At 45.4% G+C, this 18,075-nt stretch overlaps 1 protein-coding gene across 2 annotated transcripts in view; it reads left to right on the forward strand.

Moving 5' to 3' along the window:
• LOC118228312 (cleavage and polyadenylation specificity factor subunit 7-like) overlaps positions 1-18,075 on the forward strand; it is a 36,075-nt gene that overhangs the window by 1,007 nt on the left and 16,993 nt on the right. The window contains exons 2-9 of one of the 2 annotated variants that reach the window (XM_035419757.1): positions 866-1,075; positions 5,501-5,604; positions 5,865-6,010; positions 11,694-12,066; positions 12,562-12,680; positions 15,752-15,899; positions 16,496-16,781; positions 17,418-18,009. In XM_035419757.1, coding sequence (XP_035275648.1) covers positions 866-1,075; positions 5,501-5,604; positions 5,865-6,010; positions 11,694-12,066; positions 12,562-12,680; positions 15,752-15,899; positions 16,496-16,781 — 1,386 coding nt within the window. In that variant the 3' untranslated portion in view covers positions 17,418-18,009. Of the gene's footprint in view, positions 1-865; positions 1,076-5,500; positions 5,605-5,864; positions 6,011-11,693; positions 12,067-12,561; positions 12,681-15,751; positions 15,900-16,495; positions 16,782-17,417; positions 18,010-18,075 lie in introns of those variants that run through there. The other variant, XM_035419758.1, reaches the window with a different exon arrangement.

The following is an 18,075-nucleotide window of genomic DNA, read 5'->3' on the forward strand; positions in this document are numbered from 1 at the left end:
ATTAACTAGCTTTTTAGGGTTTATATATTATTATTATTATTATTATTATTATACTATCCAATACTTCAGACCAGTGATGACCATGCCTACCTTCCTCCATGCCCTTCCTAGTTTGTTGTATAACCCAATTGCCAGTGAGCTAACATTCATAAATGTTGCTAATGTCACCCATCTAACTACATGTGATAAGATGGCCTGTTAGTTCATGTAATTATCAGTTCCCTTTCTCATTTTGGTAACAGTAGTTAACTTAATCCCAGGGCTTCCTACGAGCCAGAGAATTCTACATTTATTTTGTATATGAACGACTTTTAAATAGGTGCTAGCAGCATCTATGGTAGTGGTTTTCTCAGCCTAGGGACCCCTGTGTGTGCTGGTTTTCATTTCGACCACAATTGCAAGCCCATAGTTTTAACAAACTGTTAATTTGTCTTAATTACTCTTCCTGTTTTGAGGGATTATTTACCCTATGTAGCCACATTATGCAGAAGTGGTTATGCATGGCATGAAGAATAAAAGTCCCATGTTCAAATTGTGTTAGATAGCAAGTGATTACATAAAGGCAGGTAAACATTTTTTAAATCCTAAAATTAAAGACTGGGGTGATTCAATTGGCTCCTGTTTGCTTTGCAAATGTTAACAATCCAAAACTGCTATCCCTAGTAGCTATCCTTAGCACTTGCTGCTCTTAGGACTCTTGATATTACTGGCTCAGCTATCACCTTGCCTTTACTAATGCTCTTGTTTATTTTTGTATAGCTTTCGTGATTTTCTCAACATTCTCAAGTTTCTTTAAATGCAGAATCTTTTAAATGCTGTATTTAAATGCACAACAGAGACACTGTGTTTAATGTTTCCTTCTCAGGATGGAGAATTTGTGGGAAGAGCCGAGCCGAGTGATCTCTATGACGATGTACTGACAGGCTCCGTAAGTCAAGATAGGCTGTTGAGGGAGGAGGCCACATCTTCCAACAAGTCCCAGCCAACCAAACCTGAGAACAAACCTGCTATACTGTACACTTACAGTGGTGGGCGGAGCAAGAGGCTGGCTGTCTATGTGGGCAACTTCTCTTGGGTGAGTTTGCACAGGAGCCAATTTCCAGTTTGTTCACAATATTGGTTTGGGAAAGCAAAACTTATCGAAAGCAGACCAAGTGAAACAGTTAGAATGAATAGTTGGACTAGGAAAAAGTGATGCACACAAATTGTATTAAATGCTTCCAAACAAGTTGGAAGGTTGCTGCCATTTCATACACTGTACAAGCATCTCTCTTTTCTCATTAATCTACTTCATACCCCTGGTAACTGAAATGTGTGAGACTGGTGTGAGATGGGGCTAGCATTCTACACAATTAAAGTTCTGAAATAGGAAACTTTCAGTGTATGCAATGAGCTCCATATTGTTTGGGCCAAAGGCATTTTTTCCCCTTGATTTGGTCTTGTATTCCAAAATTTTATATTTGTAATCAAACAATTCACTAGTAATAAAGTTCAGATTCTCAGCTTTTTAATACATTTTGGTTTAGACTATGTAGAAACTGCAGCACTTTTTTACATACCCCTCTCCTCCATTTTAAGGCATGATGACAATTGGGAAAAATCTCTTAATAAGTGTTTCTGACTAGTCAGGTGTGTTCAATTGATTATTTAGCACAGGTATAAGAGGGCTTACAATATCTAGTCTTAATTCTATGGTTTCGATTGCCTTTGGAGTCTGTTATTGGCATTTGTAAACACGAGGACCAGAATTGTGCCATTGAAAGCCCAGGAAGCCATTAAGAGGCTGAGAAATAAAAAATAAAAAAAGAACAGTCTGAGACATAGTCCAAACCTTGGGCTTACCAAAATCGTCTGCTTGTAACATTGCTAAGAAGAAAGAGTGGACTGGTGAGCTCAGAAATTTCAAAGGGCCTGAAAAGCCAAGGAAGACCTCTACAGATGATGACCAAAGATTTTTCACCATAATGAAGAAAAACCCTCAAACACCTGTCCGACAGATTGGAAACACTCTTCAGGTGGCAGGTGTGGATGTGTCTGTTACTACTGTCCACAGAAGACTTTACAAACTAACTAACTAAACTAAAGAGGCACTGCAAGATGCAAACCACTAGGTAGTCACAAAAACAGGATGGGCAGGTTACAGTTTGCTAAGAAGTGCATAAAAGAGTCTGTAGCGTTATGGAAAAAGGTCTTGTGGACAGCTGAAATCAAGATTTACTTGTATCAGAGTGATGGCAAGAGCAAAGTGTGGAGGCCAAATGAACTGCCCCAGATTCAAAGCATCCCCCCGTCATCTGTGAAACATTTGGGTGGGGGTGTTTGGTTTGAGCATATATATCTGCCACAGGTACTGTCTCACTTGTCAGGCATTGGTGATGTTACTGTTGATGGCAACGGCAGAATGAATTCTGAAGTGTACAGAAGCATCTTATCTGCTGATGTGCAACCAAATGGCTCCAAACTCATTGGACAGCGCTACAGCAAGGCAGTGATCCCCAACATACTGCTAAAGCAACAAAGGAGTTAACAAAAGTGGTCAATGTTATAGTTTCAGTTTACTTTAAAGTTGACTGTAACTTTGGCACACACTACCTTTCCATTGTGTAACATAACTCAGGAAATATTTTGTGCGAAAACTATGAGGTCTGATCAAACTTGCACAAGAAGCAAACCACACAATTATATGGAAGATCTGTCTGTACCTTACATTAAGCAGTGTATCAGACTTAAATTATTTTGTTTGTTGTTGGATGTGCTATCACCTGTTCAGCTATGAAAATAGTTATGAATTTTAGTTGTTATTTTTAGAAATTTAGTGAAATCACTCACAAACTTAGCAGAATAGTTTAGTCAGTTTTTCAGATGATTATGAGCGAAGCTATAAACAATCACTTGCAACCGCCTACAATCTCTTGAGTTTTTTTATGGCCAGCTGGCAAGGAGGACTGCTAATGACCAATGAAACATGACTTTCCAAAAATGCTCAAATAGCTCTTCCTGCTTGTAGCCTTGAGAAAAGAAAAGAAAGAGTCAAGGAAAAAAACATTATCACCAAGGTAAAAATAAAAAAACAAGTCACACCAAAGAGAAAGATTAGAAGGACACTTTTATTGGTCCACTCGTAGATTAAATGGACAAATCAGGGGATGATCTGTTCAAAGAAAGCCGCTTTGTGGAACTGGCAGGTCATTTTGTAAGTGGTCTGCACTTTAAAACCTCTGACCAACCTTGCAAGAAAATAGGAAGCATGCTAATGTTTGTGAGTAATAATGAAAGTCTCCTATTTCAGAACTGGAGTTGTGTAGAATGTCTGTCCCATCTCACAACAGTCCCACAAATGCACTTCCCATAATGCACTCTACAGACTGAATGGGGAAAAAACATGTAAGTCGTTGGACTATAAAGCACAGTTGCGTTGTCTCCCTCCCTGTATAGTAAATATTAAAAAACCGTCTGGTTTCACATCCTGGGACGTACTCTGCAGTGGGATTCTATGGGTTAGGAGCGTTTGGCCCTTAATCCCGGGATCCACAAATGAGCTTCTTCTGTATACGTAACGTTTGTAGTCCACGTTGACTCTCGATCGAAGAGAAAGCTTGACGAAACCACGTGCTGCCCGCTGTTGCCTGTCGTTTGCGCATCTCGGAAAATCGTTACGACCGAGGTCTTCGCCTCCCCGAGCAAGAGGCGGTGAGAATAGTGACACGGTCCTCCCTGAAGATATGGAGCCGTTGACTTCTAGCGAGCTCTCTTCGCAATCTGAAGACGTTTTGTTCCACTTCTTGCCCGATGGGATGGTGGTTGCGGGGATATTGACGTTCATGCTGCAGTATACATTGGAGGCTTTCACTCAGGCCCCTCTGGAGCTCATAGCAGCTTGTTGTTTTGCAGGTTATTGTGCATGAACAATTTTGCCATGGGTTGCAGTAATTGGGCAGGTTTTTGTAGGTGAAACCAGGGAACATTGAGGTGGTACTGAACACGGCTGTATTAAGAAGTCTTCACGGGTATATCATGATCTGAACATGGGAAACCCAAGAGAGCCAGTGGCCAGAATTTGTTCGTTGCCTCGTGTGTTCAGGTACCACACGTGTAGTTCACGTGTAGTTCTGGTACCACATTGTGGATCCACGAAGATCTCGATGCGGAATTGTTGATGACAATGTGATGATGTGAATGTGACGACAACAGCAGCAGCAGCAAGTGATGAGGAGTGTGTATTTGCCTTTTCTGTTTAAAACAGGGCGCCCGTGCTCTCTGAAATCTTCGAGAAACCTCAGGTTAAAGGATTTGAAAGTGCTTGAAAATAACTGTAAATTCACATGCTTTAAAGTTCTTTTTTTCTGAGTGATTTTGATCAGTGCATGTCTATAGAAACCAATGTTTGTGGTTTGGATTGGGGCTGAAAGAATTGATCCCGGGATGACCGTCTTTAGCGACACTCCGGCCTGTTTTATGTTCCTCTATCGATGGGCTGCCGCCCGTGTGATAGAGTCTGCCGTAAAGTTTTTATGGGTTCTTCAATTTGTGGGAATCAAACCTTGAACAGATTTAAAGTCCTTGAATTTGAAGCGTAGGAAGGGCATTTAAAGTATTAAATGAACCAAAAGGAATAAATAACGTTCTTCAATCAAGGGGGCGATTTGGGAGAGGCAAAGGGCAGAAATCTCTTTTCACTGTACTGACAGCCGATATAAATATATTTTGGACATATCAAAACAAATCATTTGTGCTCACCAGCAAAAGCACTGGAGTTTCTCAGAAGCTTGGTCCTCGTGTGAAGAGACTCCATTGCGGCACATTTGATTGTGGCTCTCCGGAGCTCCAATAAGAGGCAGTCGCTGGCAAGACGTGGCGAGCGGCCCACAGGCCAGCCGACTCGCGGCCACACGCGATTCTCCCCGGGGCCAGGGGGCGGGGTCAGTCCCCACCGTGGCGCTTTGTCGGCTGTGGTCCCTTCCATGTGTGTCAGGGAGGAGAATTCCGACTGAAATATTCAGCCAATGGCAGGCTTATACCCACAGTCTATATCCTGTGAGTCAGACTAGGTGTTCATTGGATGTAAAGGCACATCTGCAATAATGATGTGAATATTGCAATTTAGAAGTGGTACTGTACAGCCACCTTTGGTAGTAGGTTCACGAAATGAGACATGATCTACATGGGTCCCTTTTAACGTGGACTGAGGGTGGACTGATCTGCTCTTCTTAGGAGGGAAGAAAAGATGCAGCCATTTTTCAGCATGGGTTTAAGCAAGCTTTGGTTCACCTGACACCCACCCCCCCCCCCCCAACTCGTAATTGGGGAATCAGGTCAGCGCAGTTGATTCAGGTCATCGTGTGCTGAGTTGTTGTCAGAGACTCACAGCATTAGGTTTCCTAGTTTCTGCCCGCTGAACGAGCCGTGCTTTACTGTTGCCTCACTCATCCAGCGCCAGAACTGAAAGAGGCGGGAGGGTGTAAGGTTCAAACCGATCTTTCTCTTCTTTTTCCTCCTTCAGTGGACCACAGACACTGACCTGATCAACGTGGCGAACCGGATCGGGGTGAAGGACATCCAGGAGATCAAGTTTGCAGAAAACAGAGCCAACGGCCAGTCCAGAGGGTGAGCTTCAGGGAGGAGGGTCGGCCTTCGCCGCCGCGCGAGCTTGGGCTCTGGTGGACTTTGCTGCAGTTTTGGGTCTGCCGTGTCATTTGACCACCGCGTTTCATGCCGTTTGATTCGCTTTCTTCTATGAACGCAAAATGGCGGCCAAACGATTCGCTTTCCCGTGCAGGCCGCGGATGCACTTGTGCATCTTGTCCCTGCCAATAGCCGCGGTTGCTTCGGCGTGGCTGACGGGCGCGTCTCCTCCCTCCCCGCAGGTACGCCGAGGTGGTGGTGTCGTCCGAGTCCTCCCTACAGCGGCTGCTGGAGTCCCTGCCCCACTCCCACATCAACGGGGAGAAGGTGGACTGCCGCTTCGCCACCCGCCAGAACTTCTCCCTGTTCGAGTCCCAGGCCAAGAAGCGTAAGGGAGCCAGTTTGGCACACGCGCACTCTGACACACTGCTGTTCCTGGTATTCTCAAACGTTAGGCTCACACGGTATTGATAGATCTGGATTCAGCCAACAAGGGGGTGCTGTTCTGATCAGTGTCACTGTAGCAGAGTCCTATAAGCTTTCCAGGCTTTGAAGACTTATAAACCAGGCTCTCTCTAACCACAAAAGATGGCCTTCCCGATACTTCAAGTCAAAATTGGACAAATGTATTTGAAGAATATGGAACAAGATTAGAAAAGAGAAATATCCAACAGACAGCCAGCTGCACGTCTTTAGTCATCAGTAAGTAATGTCTTGAATGGCAATGTGCTAATTACAAGAAGATTTCATTATTAAAAATGAGCTCAGCAGCGGTGGCTAACACTGGAAAGCGTGGGTCAGGTTTGTGTAATTGCGGGAATGGAAAGAAGAAAGCAGTGCAGACGTACGACTCTAGTTTCTTAAAGCCCTGTACTGAAGGTTCAGGGCTTTGTGGTGACGAGATGGGCCAGCCTGCCGGCTTCTTAATCCCAGTAAATCGTCCTTTATCGAATAGCTACACGTGTACCTATGTTCATTCAATTGTCTAGTCATGCATTGATTTTTTGCCTTTTCAATGCCATTCATGTCCTCTTTCTTAGCATATTTTATTGGGTGACAGTAGAAAAACGTATATATAGTGTATATAGAGTAGTGTCTATTTAGCGAGTGCATTACAAGCAGTTGGCATTGACAATTCTCTGAATTTAAAAACTTAAAAATTAAAAAAAAAAAAAATTTATATTGAATGTCAAGGCATTGACTCCCGCTTAAGGAGCACCATTCTTTATTTTGAAGCGATTTCAAAACGAACCTCGCCGGATCCTCTTTGACAGTAGAACTCCATTCATTTTGGAGATGAGGCCTTGCGATGCGCTTCTGGTCGTCTGACCAAACCGACACTTAGTTTTTCAGTGAGTCATCCCCTTAAACACGGCCAGTCACAGCAACTGTACAAAAACGAGTTGCCGTTAATGGCACTGTAGCCCACTGTGAAAGCGCTCATTCATTCATGCGGTGTGTCTTGTGGCCCTGTCCGTGGCATCGTCCTCTCATACAAACCCCTTTTGTTATTCCTGCACAGTTAGACTGACAGTTAGAATGAGAGGGCCACTTATTCCGATGAAGATGAATTTTATCCTGTGACATGAGCTTTAGCTTTTATAAGCATTTTTTTTCTGCAGACTTCACAATTTAATTTTTTTTTTTTTGGGATTTCATTCACCATCACATGTCAAGCCCATTTAAGGGCTATGAATCTGGGGGCCTTAATTGGGGAAAAAAAAATTGCTGGCAAGGCATTTATTTGAATTTAGTCATCACCACAGGGTAATCTTGAAAAAGATTTGTACCCAAGATTGTGTTTACTCATTTAATTTAATGCAGAATAATAATAATAATAATAATAATTATAACAATAATAATAATCATAATAATAATAATAATAATAATAATAATAATAATAATAATCAAAATAGCTGGCAGCAACAAGGGGGGGGGGGGGGGGGGGGGGGGCAAGCACCAAGGGTGAACCACTGACCATTGAGTGCAATTTGTATCTTTCTAAAAATGTCTGCAAAAATATAAACAAAGTTTTGCGATAGTGTAGTTGGCAGCATACCACAGGTGTGTTGTGGGGCTACGCAACATGCTGCAGTGGGAGAGGGATACACGCAGAGTGTGCAAGGTCCAGCCCTTTGTCGTAAATGTGCTGGAGCACCAGCCTATTTGCCATCGTGGAGCAAAAATGCCCGTTTGAGTTGCTAATCACCAGCCCCCCCCCCTTGGTGTTGCCTGGTGTTGCCCATCCTTGTCTTGCTGCCTGCCAGTTTGTGCTGTGATTTGCTGACGCTTTCCATGGAAATCATAATGATTTCCCTGCAGCTAACTTTAAGCAGGTTAACTGGGAAATGATTTCATTTCCATGGAAAGCATGTGTGTGGTCACATCACAAATTACATCAGATACTGTAAGATGACTTTTTGAGGTCATGAAAACATCCCTGACCCCTGGAAGGCAACAAAGCAATAATATTGCTGTTTCTGTATTCATTAGCTTATGACATTGCCTGAAACACTGCATCTTCTAAAGAAGATCACTTTTTTGAAGGACATCATCTTTACATGGAAATGTTTTATGAAATGTCATAGTCTAGCGAATATAGAAATGGCAGTATTGTGGTTTTTATGTAATTCCCGGGGTCAGAAATGTTCTTTACCTGAAAAAGTCTAACGTAGTTCTTGAAATGATGGATGAAGCCATTTACAAGGCCATTGTACTTATAGAAAACAGAATGTAGGTACATATTAAGCCTCAGGAACTGCACAATGCAGTTGTATGTGTGTGTTTGGGGCGGGGGGAGGAGAGGGGGGTTTATGGCCTGCTTGGAGCTACTGTCAGAGTGTGAATGTGGGGGGGGGGGGGGGAACGACAGGGGAGGGCAGCTCTGAGTCACAGTGATCTGTATGTGAACTCAGTCCTATCAGAAAAGTCATTGTTGTTCAGCACAAATTGATCGTAACAACTTATACTTTGGCAAGGACTGCAAACCTTCTCCAATACCATACCAGATTAGGTGTTTATGAGTCTCGCATAGCCAGCCCTATCTCCACACTTCGTTTCAGCGCTGTGCCAGCGCTGGAGAAAGGTCTGGCTCAACCCATTATCATTCCGGTATAGGGGGAAAAAAACGCTCTGGCTTGTTTGTATTTCTTTAAACCAATCACAGTCGTCTTGGGCGGCGCTAAGCCCAGGATGCAGTGACGGTGCCCTTGCAAAAACGGTAACACGCTGATAGCAGAAGGGGAAGAGAATTCTGACTGAAATATTCGGCCAATGGCAGGCTTATACCCACAGTCTATATCCTGTGAGTCAGACTGGGTGTTTATTGGATGTAAAGGCACATCTGCAATAATGATGTGAATATTGCAATTTAGAAGGGGTACTGTACAGCCACCTTTGGTAGTAGGTTCACGAAATGAGACACATGATCTACATGGGTCCCTTTTCAATTTGTATATTTCTAAACTTTGAACAGTGGCTGGATGTAAAGGAGGTGTGGTCAAATATCTTTTCCACAATTTTTGCATATTCATATTTCATTTTCTTTAATGGATGGAGGTGGATAGACTTGTCAGGACTGTTGGAGGGAAGCTATCGGAGGGTTCCTGTGAAAGAATTTGGCCTAAAGGAGTTTATGCAAATTAGCATTTTGCAAAAAGCACCACCTTCAGGCCCATTGCGCCATGACGCCACGAGCCTGTGCATGCTTGTCCATAATATGGCTGTCTGTCATCCCCTGGGGTATCGCCACAATCAGCAGAAAATTGGGGGGGGGAGCATACACATATTTTTGGCATGGTCAGCCATTTTAGTCTACATTGGAATTAGAGTCCAGCGGCCGTCTTTTCGGACGTCAACATTTTCTTCGCAGTTTAACACAGGGTACATGACACATGCCAAATGTGAGAATTAGGCAGACATTCTGGAAGTACGGAAAAGTTCGAACAAGAAAATGGAGGGAAGATCAATAAAGCAGACTCTGATTTTAGAAGTTCAAAATGAGGTGGTGGACATGAGGAAAACGTCTGGTGAATGTATGTCAAAAGGCGTGGCCGTAATAATTTTTGTTCAAAGTTGCAATTTTGCGGGTGGCACTGTAGCGCCACCTAGAGTTCCAGTTGCATGCATAATAAATTGGCAGCAATACCAAACATGCCTGCCAGATTTAGTGAGTTTTTGAGCATGGGAAAGGGGTGAAAATGTAGGGAGAAGAAAAATGATCCTAGCAAAAACAATCGGGGTCCTATGCCACTTTGATGCTTGGCTGTATTATAATAATAATAATAATGTGCAGTTTATGAATTGTGCATGTGAAAACTTCAACAGTTATTCAGTATCAGATGTTGCAACCACTAATTGCAATGCAGTGGAAACCCTAATCTTAATTTTACACTAGTGAAATGAGATGGCATGTATTCACAACAGAAGACACCTGTCAGCAGCAGTAGTCCATCGTACAAAGCAAATTTAGAAATTAGCTGTAATTAAATGAGGTTCTGGTCCAGTGGCCAGATGTGGGTGGCTTTCCTGGACGGTCATTAAGTCCTGGACGTATTGGCAGGAAATGCACTGCTCTTAATTCCACTATGCTTATAAAGGAGCCTGTACTGATTTGTTTCTGTCGATTTATAAGGAAGAAGATAAAGGTTGTGGCCAAACACACAGAAAGCAAATGGTGCCATCAAGACCCAGTACAGGGGTCTTGACCTTCAGTCCAAGACGGCCAATGGGTTTGCTCGTTGTTTGGCGTTTCAGCACTTCAGTGCTCATTGATTCTGTGATAACACAGAAAGCAAGTGATATGCAGATGGCTCATTGATATGAACACGTCTTTGATTGGCTTAAGAGGCAACAAACCTTGTTTGCAAGACCTATACTGGCTGCTTAATGACAGGAAATCAGAAAACCCAAAGACCCCAAACCCCCCCAAGTCCTCCAGGACTGGGGTTTCTGATTCCTGCCCTAGTGGACATCTTAGTGCCATTTCATTCACACTTCGTAATCAACGAAAGATATAGCAGCAGGCTGAGTAAATACCGGAATCCTGCCATTTTAAAGGAAGGATTTCCTCGCCGTACCTAATTTGTGTGCAGAAAGCTTACTCCGCCCATATTGTCATAGCTGGGCTGTCGTATTTGTTCTGTTGTTGCAAGGAGTTTTGGGTACAGATGAATATAACTGTGTATTTGTGAGCACACATGGTCACTCTTGTTTTTGGCTGTGTCCGCACCTCACGCCCCCCCCCGCCCCCTTTCGCCTTTTCAGACTTCCTACCTCCGTTCTTCTCAGATGAGAAGGGACGTGCGTGGAACTGGCTGTAAAATTCCGAGACGTCAACACGGGGTTCGACTTTCAGCCATGTGTCCCGATACCCGCTTGAGTTTCAAAGCACTCAGCGGTGCCGTTGTGAAAACGTGCTTGCATCATCCGTTAGGTCCAGAAGGGCGCATACTCACGCCACCTGCTGGTGTTCTACATGAACTGGAGTGTAGCGCAGCATTGGGATCCCATTCATTGTCACTGGGGATGCCAAGGGGAGGGCTTCAAACTCAACTTGGGCATTAGCTGGTTCAGGGTGTTTTGTTGCTTGCTACTTGATTCATTTAGTCATAGAACAAAGACAGAATTGTGTGTAAATTCTAAAAAAAAAAAAAAAAGGTTTAACTGTTAACTTTATTTAGTTGCTCAGCTGAAAGAAATTATTCTAAATATTTTTTGACATGTCTATTATTAGAGATCTAAGAAGTAGGCCGCCAATCCATTTTAATTTCTTCCTGAACGTCCTGCCACTTTGACTAAAGCAACACAGCAGCTGTTACCTTGAAATTCTATCGCAGGTAAACCAATTCTAGGACTGATCTATTGAGATCCTTCCTGACAGACTGATTCGGTTATAAACTGACAGGTACACGCACATGTGTCAATGGTGATGTACTAATCCACTGACAGGTGTAGAAAATGGATATGGTACCCAGAGAGTGATACCAGCGATTACTCATACAATGACTGACAGGACTGACAGCCTCTCTCTCTCTCTCTCTCTCCCCGTCCCTCCCTCCCTCCCGCTCCAGGTGTCCCACAGCGCTCCAACTCTCGCGAGTCGGACTTCACCGACGGGCGGCCCCCCGGGTCCTCCCCCGAGCACCCGCCCCTCACCCACCCCCACCCCCACCCCCACCCCCACCCCCACCCTCCCCACCCCCACTCCACTAAGCCCTCCTCCCTGCCCCCGCCCTTCTACGCCCGGCCCCCTCCCTTCGGCGGAGACCTGCCCCCACATTTCAGCCACCCCCCGCCGCCCATCCCCCCTCCGCCCCTGCCCCACATGTACCCCCCGCCGCCGCCCCACATCCCCAGCCAGCCCGCTCCCACCCTCCACCTAAACCCCGCCTTCTTCCCCCCGGCTCAGGAGAGCTACAGCAGCACAGCCTACAGCCGTAACAGGTGAGCCCCTCCCACTCCTGTTACCCAGCCCCGCCCCCCCCAATGATGCATAGAAAGCCACCAATCACAGGCGGCAAACGCGGTCACTGTCGGGGGCAATGCAGTTATGAATGTTGGGAGGATGACTCGATCAGAATCACTCTAAATTGCCCTAAATTGGATGTGAATAGTGCACTTAACAAGTAATTCTATTATAAATGGTAAAGGAGAACGCTTATGCTATTATCATTGCAATAATGACGTGCCCATGAGTTTTGTGGGCAGACATTGCAGTACACTTTGTTGCGGTCTGAAGAGAACAGTATTCACTGCCTCTTGCAGTAAATGGCTCGCTAACACTTTCAGCGCATGTTTTATGTCCGTCTTGGAGTCTTTGGTTGGCCATGTCTTACAGTAAAGCAGGAGTAATTTGCTCCAGTGGGAAGCAGAGAGTGTTCTGGGGTTCACCACCCTCGTGAGCGCGTGCGGTAAAACGCGAGGCGTGTGTTTCTTCAGCAGGGACGCCGACGCCCCCACGCCCCCCATGCCGGAGGGGGAGTACGAAGAGCTGATGAACAGGAACCGGACCATCGCCAGCAGCGCCATCACCAAGGCTGTGACTGGGGCCACTGCAGGTCAGACAGCGCTCTGAGACTGAGTTAGGACACTTCTCACTGAGACTGAGTTAGGACACTTCTCACTGAGACTGAGTTAGGACACCTCTGAGACTGAGTTAGGAGACTTCTCACTGAGACTTCTGAGACTGAGTTAGGAGACTTCTCACTGAGACTGAGTTAGGACACTTCTCACTGAGACTGAGTTAGGACACTTCTGAGACTGAGTTAGGAGACTTCTCACTGAGACTGAGTTAGGAGACTTCTGAGACTGAGTTAGGAGACTTCTCACTGAGACTGAGTTAGGAGACTTCTGAGACTGAGTTAGGAGACTTCTCTCTGAGACTGGAGACTGAGTTAGGAGACTTCTCTCTGAGACTGGAGACTGAGTTAGGAGACTTCTCTCTGAGACTGGAGACTGAGTTAGGAGACTTCTCTCTGAGACTGGAGACTGAGTTAGGAGACTTATCTCTGAGGCTGGAGACTGAGTTAGGAGACTTACGAGATTTGCCACTGAATTAGGAGACTTCTCAGACTGTGGACAGAGCTAGCACCCGTAACACTACAGCCACTTGAAACGGCTCCAAACTGATTGAAAATAAATCTGCCACAGACTGGTTTTTTAATAGATACACCTTCATGTAACCCTGTAGCCCAAGAAGAAAGAGAGCTGCACCTCAGCTCATAATTTTTTTATGCGCACTTACATAACAGGTCATTTTGGATGCCTGAATTATGAAGGTTTGTCAGGACAAAGGATGATCGCATGAAACAAACAGCTACTTTCAACTTTGAAATAGCAACTGAATCAAACTACTTGTAAACTAAGCATACAAAATGTAAACATATTGTATGATGTAATTGGTTACTAAATTCCATGCAACATAGTGATAACATTGTAGTGTAGGGTCCAGTGATATTTGGATATATCGATATTTTTCTCTGAGAAGCTCATATTGATATTTACATCATGACAAATTCACTAATATTGAAATGTTGAATACAGTATAAATATTAACCAATATTTAAACTGTATTCAACATTTCAGTATTAGTGAACCCACCATAACCCTTCAATTTAAAATGATCATAAATGAATACCATGAATGCTGCAATATCGTTCCTAGTCCCATCCCAATACAATCCGGGTTTCGTTGGCATACATCAGGAGTAAATTTTGCACATGGCTAGCTAGCTAGCTAACTAACCAGCTAACTAAGGCGTGTTTGCTAGCAATCCACCAGACTTTTGATACTTTAAAGACTTATTGTTACTCACAATACCGAGCCCATACTATCAATATCTTCTGGGATAATCAGGAATACTTCTGTAAAGTTTAATCCAAAGGTCATTTTCAACTAAACGAAAATAGTCCTTCAGAATTTGTTCTTTCAGTCGTCACGCAGCTGAGTTAAGCAAATGCTGACAATGCGATCCAAGCAGGACCGTTTTACCTCTGAGGGTGTTCAGAGGGCATGTCCCACCAATATTCAGAATTCACATATTCAGTTAATATTCAGAGGGTGTGTCAGGCTTGAGTGGCATGCAGGTCTTAATCAGGATATGATTTTGAGTCAAAAAATGTGCTTAAGTCTGCATTTAATTCTCCAAGTAAGGATTCCCCCTGTATTATCAAATGTTATGTCACACAGTTTTTTCAAACATCTCTGGTAACTGAAACATTTGATGGGGGAAGATAATAGTTAAAGATTAAAATTTAACTATTAGCAATTAAAAAGTGAATTGTTAAAGAACCATAATGTTTTATTTCCAGTATACACACGATCACATGCTATGGTTCGTCATAAAATTTAGAATACGTTAAGTTATTTCGATATTTTCCATCAACGTCTTGATACTGAAAAAAACCCCAGTATTGCTAGACCCTACTGTAGTGCGACATAAGGTTTCACAGCTGCCTAAACCGTGCTGTGAAAATGACAAGAGTAGAAACATTTGGATGTTTCTCGGTCTCGTTTGTCCTTTTCTGATTGGAGCGAGCGGCGCGCGGTCGAGGTCCGAGCCGTTTCGGTCGGCCCCGGAAACCGGCCCCGTTCGGGAGGACTGACGGCTCCCGGGTTCGAGAGAGAGCCTCGAGGCTGATTACGCTGATTGCGGGCGAGGTCCCCCCCCCCGCGTGAAGGCCTTCCAGACGCCCCCGGTTTGAACCGGCGAGGGGGTACCGCGTAACTCAAGCAGGGCGCGACAGAAAAGGCTTCTTTCCGCGACACCGGAGGCGGAGCCGGGACGCGTCTCTTCCTCGCGAGCCTTCGTGTCGCGCGGCGACGTTTTCTTCGTGAAACCCTGGGGTCGGCTGTCCCAAAAGTTTTATCACTTTCGTACAAAAGAAATCGCGCGGCGCTCCCATTGCTATTACTGTGAGTGCATTTTTCTTTCCTCTGTGGTTTGATACTGACCCAGAGGGCCCATGAAAATCGAGCAATTCCAGACATTCGTAGATTTTGATGACGTAAATAGGTTCTTCTGCGTGTTTTTCTAGTTGGTCTTGGATCTGCATGTCTCTATGAACTTAAACGAACGCCTCCGTTTAGCTAACGGTCCAAACTGGCAGACAAGAAAATGCCTTCTACGTGCTTCGAAATGAAATGCTGACAGTAAATTGTGTTTGACCATCATTTCCAGATTGACTGTACTCGTGTTTCAATCAAACTTGGATGTTTTTCTTTAATACTCTGCAGATATTAGGCAGACCACATAGCTAGAGTGCCAGAGTTCTCTGCTCGTTTGACTCGATCCAGGGGCTTTTTTCGTCACCTACTGTTTCACATATCGCTCAGAACAAACCGGATGAACGTCGTATGTAAATCAAACCACCGGTGAGGGAGGCCACTTGCATGTAGCTTATTACCTTCACGCGTTTGGTGGACTCGGCTGTTGGAGCAGAGCCCTCTAGTGGCCATTGTGTGTATGGGTTCACCTGTGAACACAGGCCACTTGCATGTAGCTTATTACCTTTACGCGTTTAGTGGACTCAGCTGTTGGAGCAGAGCCCTCTAGTGGCCATTGTGTGTATGGGTTCACCTGTGAACGCAGTTCCTTGCTCATCGAGGCGTTTCCCCCTCCCCGTCTCAGGAGACTTCCCCCTGGCCATCGAAACCCTGCTAACGGCCATCGCCGTCATCAAGCAGTCGCGCGTCTCCACGGACGAGCGCTGCCGAGCCCTGGTCACGTCTCTGAAGGACTGCCTGTTCTCCATCGAGAGCAAGTCCTACGGGTCCAGGTGAGCGAGCGCATCTCTGTGCGCGTGAGTGTGTTTTCATGTTTGTGTCCATGTGAGTGTGTGTGTGCTTGTCTGTGTGTATATTTTATGCGTTTGTGTCCGTGTGTGTGTGTTTGTCTGTGTGTATATTTTATGTGTTTGTGTGCGTGCTAGTCTGTGTGTATATTTTGTGTGTTTGTGTGTGTGTGTGTGTGCGTGCACGCGCTTGTCTGTGTGTATATTTTATGTGTTTGTGTCCGTGCGTGTGTGTGTGTGTGTGTGCGCGCACTTGTCTGTGTGTATATTTTATGTGTTTGTGTCCATGCGTGTGTGTGTGTGTGCGCGCACTTGTCTGTGTGTATATTTTATGTGTTTGTGTCTGTGCGTGTGTGTGTGCGCGCGCGCTTGTCTGTGTGTATATTTTATGTGTTTGTGTCCGTATGTGTGTGTGTGTGTGCACGCTTGTCTGTGTGTATATTTTATGTGTTTGTGTCTGTGCGTGTGTGTGTGTGTTTGAACGTGCCTGTGTGTGCGTTGGTATGATGTGTATAGACAGCTTAGTGGCCTCTGTCAGGTCGGCACTATCACATAAAACTGACGCTGGGATCTCTCAGCAGGAAAAGGCACCGCTCCCGGGACAGAGACAGAGAGCGGGACCGGGATCGGGACAGGGAGCGCGAGCGGGACAGGGAGAGGGAGCGGGAGAGGGAGGGCTCCCACAGCCAGTCCTGGGACATGGCGGGCGGCGGCGGCGGCGGCGGTGGCGGCGGCGGCGGCGGCGGAGGCGGAGGGGGCGGGGGCGCGTCCCGCAGGCACCGGGACCGCTCGGCCAGCGGGGAGAGGGACCGCATTCGGGAGAGGGAGAGAGAGCGACACAGAGAGTACAGGGAGCGGCATCGCTAGGTGAGCCCCCGGTTCAAGTTCGGCCCTTTCTCGAGCGCGCGTTATTCAAACGATCACCTGACAGAAATAGCTGCTCGCGCGGACTGATTGTCACAGTGATTGATGAGCGCAGCAACCATTTTCCTCCCCTTTTCACCTTGTACTTTCTCTGCGTTCTCTGCACTACTTTCCGCTGCCCCCCGCCCACACACACACACACACACACACACACACACACACACACACACACACACCACTTTTTCCCCCATCTACCCATTTCGTTCATTTCTGTCTGCCGCTGTCATCTTATATCTCCCTCCCTATCTCTATATTTCTCCCTTTACCTGTGCATCTCTTCTCATCCCCCTCTTTTCTCCACTGCACTTTCTCTGTCCAGTCGTATCTCACAGATGCACCGCTTAACCTTTCCGCACGCTTTCTCAGTTTTTTTATGTATTTTATGTAATTACATTTTTTTTTTTTAAGTCTGTGGGTATTTTTCCTTTTATTTTTTTTGACGTTTTCTTCTTTTGATTTCTTCTCTTTGAATATTTTGGATAACAATAATGGTATGTCTCCTTTAACTGTTAAATAAAGGGGAGTCAAAGGTCTCTCTCTCTCTCTCTTTCTCTTCCTCTCTCTGCTTTTCTGCTTTAGGACGTTTTCCTGCCCTCCGACTCCCCCCCCCGCCTCCCCCTCCCCCTCCCCAAAGTCACGTGACGGAGCGGGAGAGGGTCTTTTCTACTCGACGCTGCTGAGGAACGTGGGATAGCTGGAGGATGGAGACAGAGAGAAAGAGAGACGCCGAGAGAAGGGGGGAGGGCGGGGTTTTTACGGAAAGAGGGGAGGCACTGCTCATTCCCCATCCAGACTCAGCTGCAGCACCTGCTCCGATCGCAGCTCCTCTGAAGAACTCGGCCTTGTGCTCTCCACCTTGTTCTCTCTCTCTCTCTCTCTCTCTCTTTCTCCGTCTCTCTCTCCCTCTCGCTCTGTACATACAGGTGTCCTTCGTGGAGAGCCTTTGTTTTATTAGTATTGTTTTGTGATTTCATTTTGATTGCAGGATAGTGGGCGTAGGGACGCGGGAGGCAACTTTTTCCCCCCCCCCGACCCAGGACACCGCTAAGATTTTTTGATACGTCCGTTTGTGCGTTCGTTCGTCTGTATTTTGTGTCCTTATTTTTTCTTTTTTTTTTGTAATAACTAAGAAACTGAATAAAAACAAACAAATCAGTTCAGCCACGATAAAGGGTGTGTGTGTGTGTGGACTCTTCTGTTGGTCTCACTATAAAAAATTATAAGGAAAATTATAATC

The sequence above is a fragment of the Anguilla anguilla genome, chromosome 5 (genome assembly GCF_013347855.1).
Source record: "Anguilla anguilla isolate fAngAng1 chromosome 5, fAngAng1.pri, whole genome shotgun sequence".
Classification (NCBI taxonomy): Eukaryota; Metazoa; Chordata; class Actinopteri; order Anguilliformes; family Anguillidae; genus Anguilla; species Anguilla anguilla.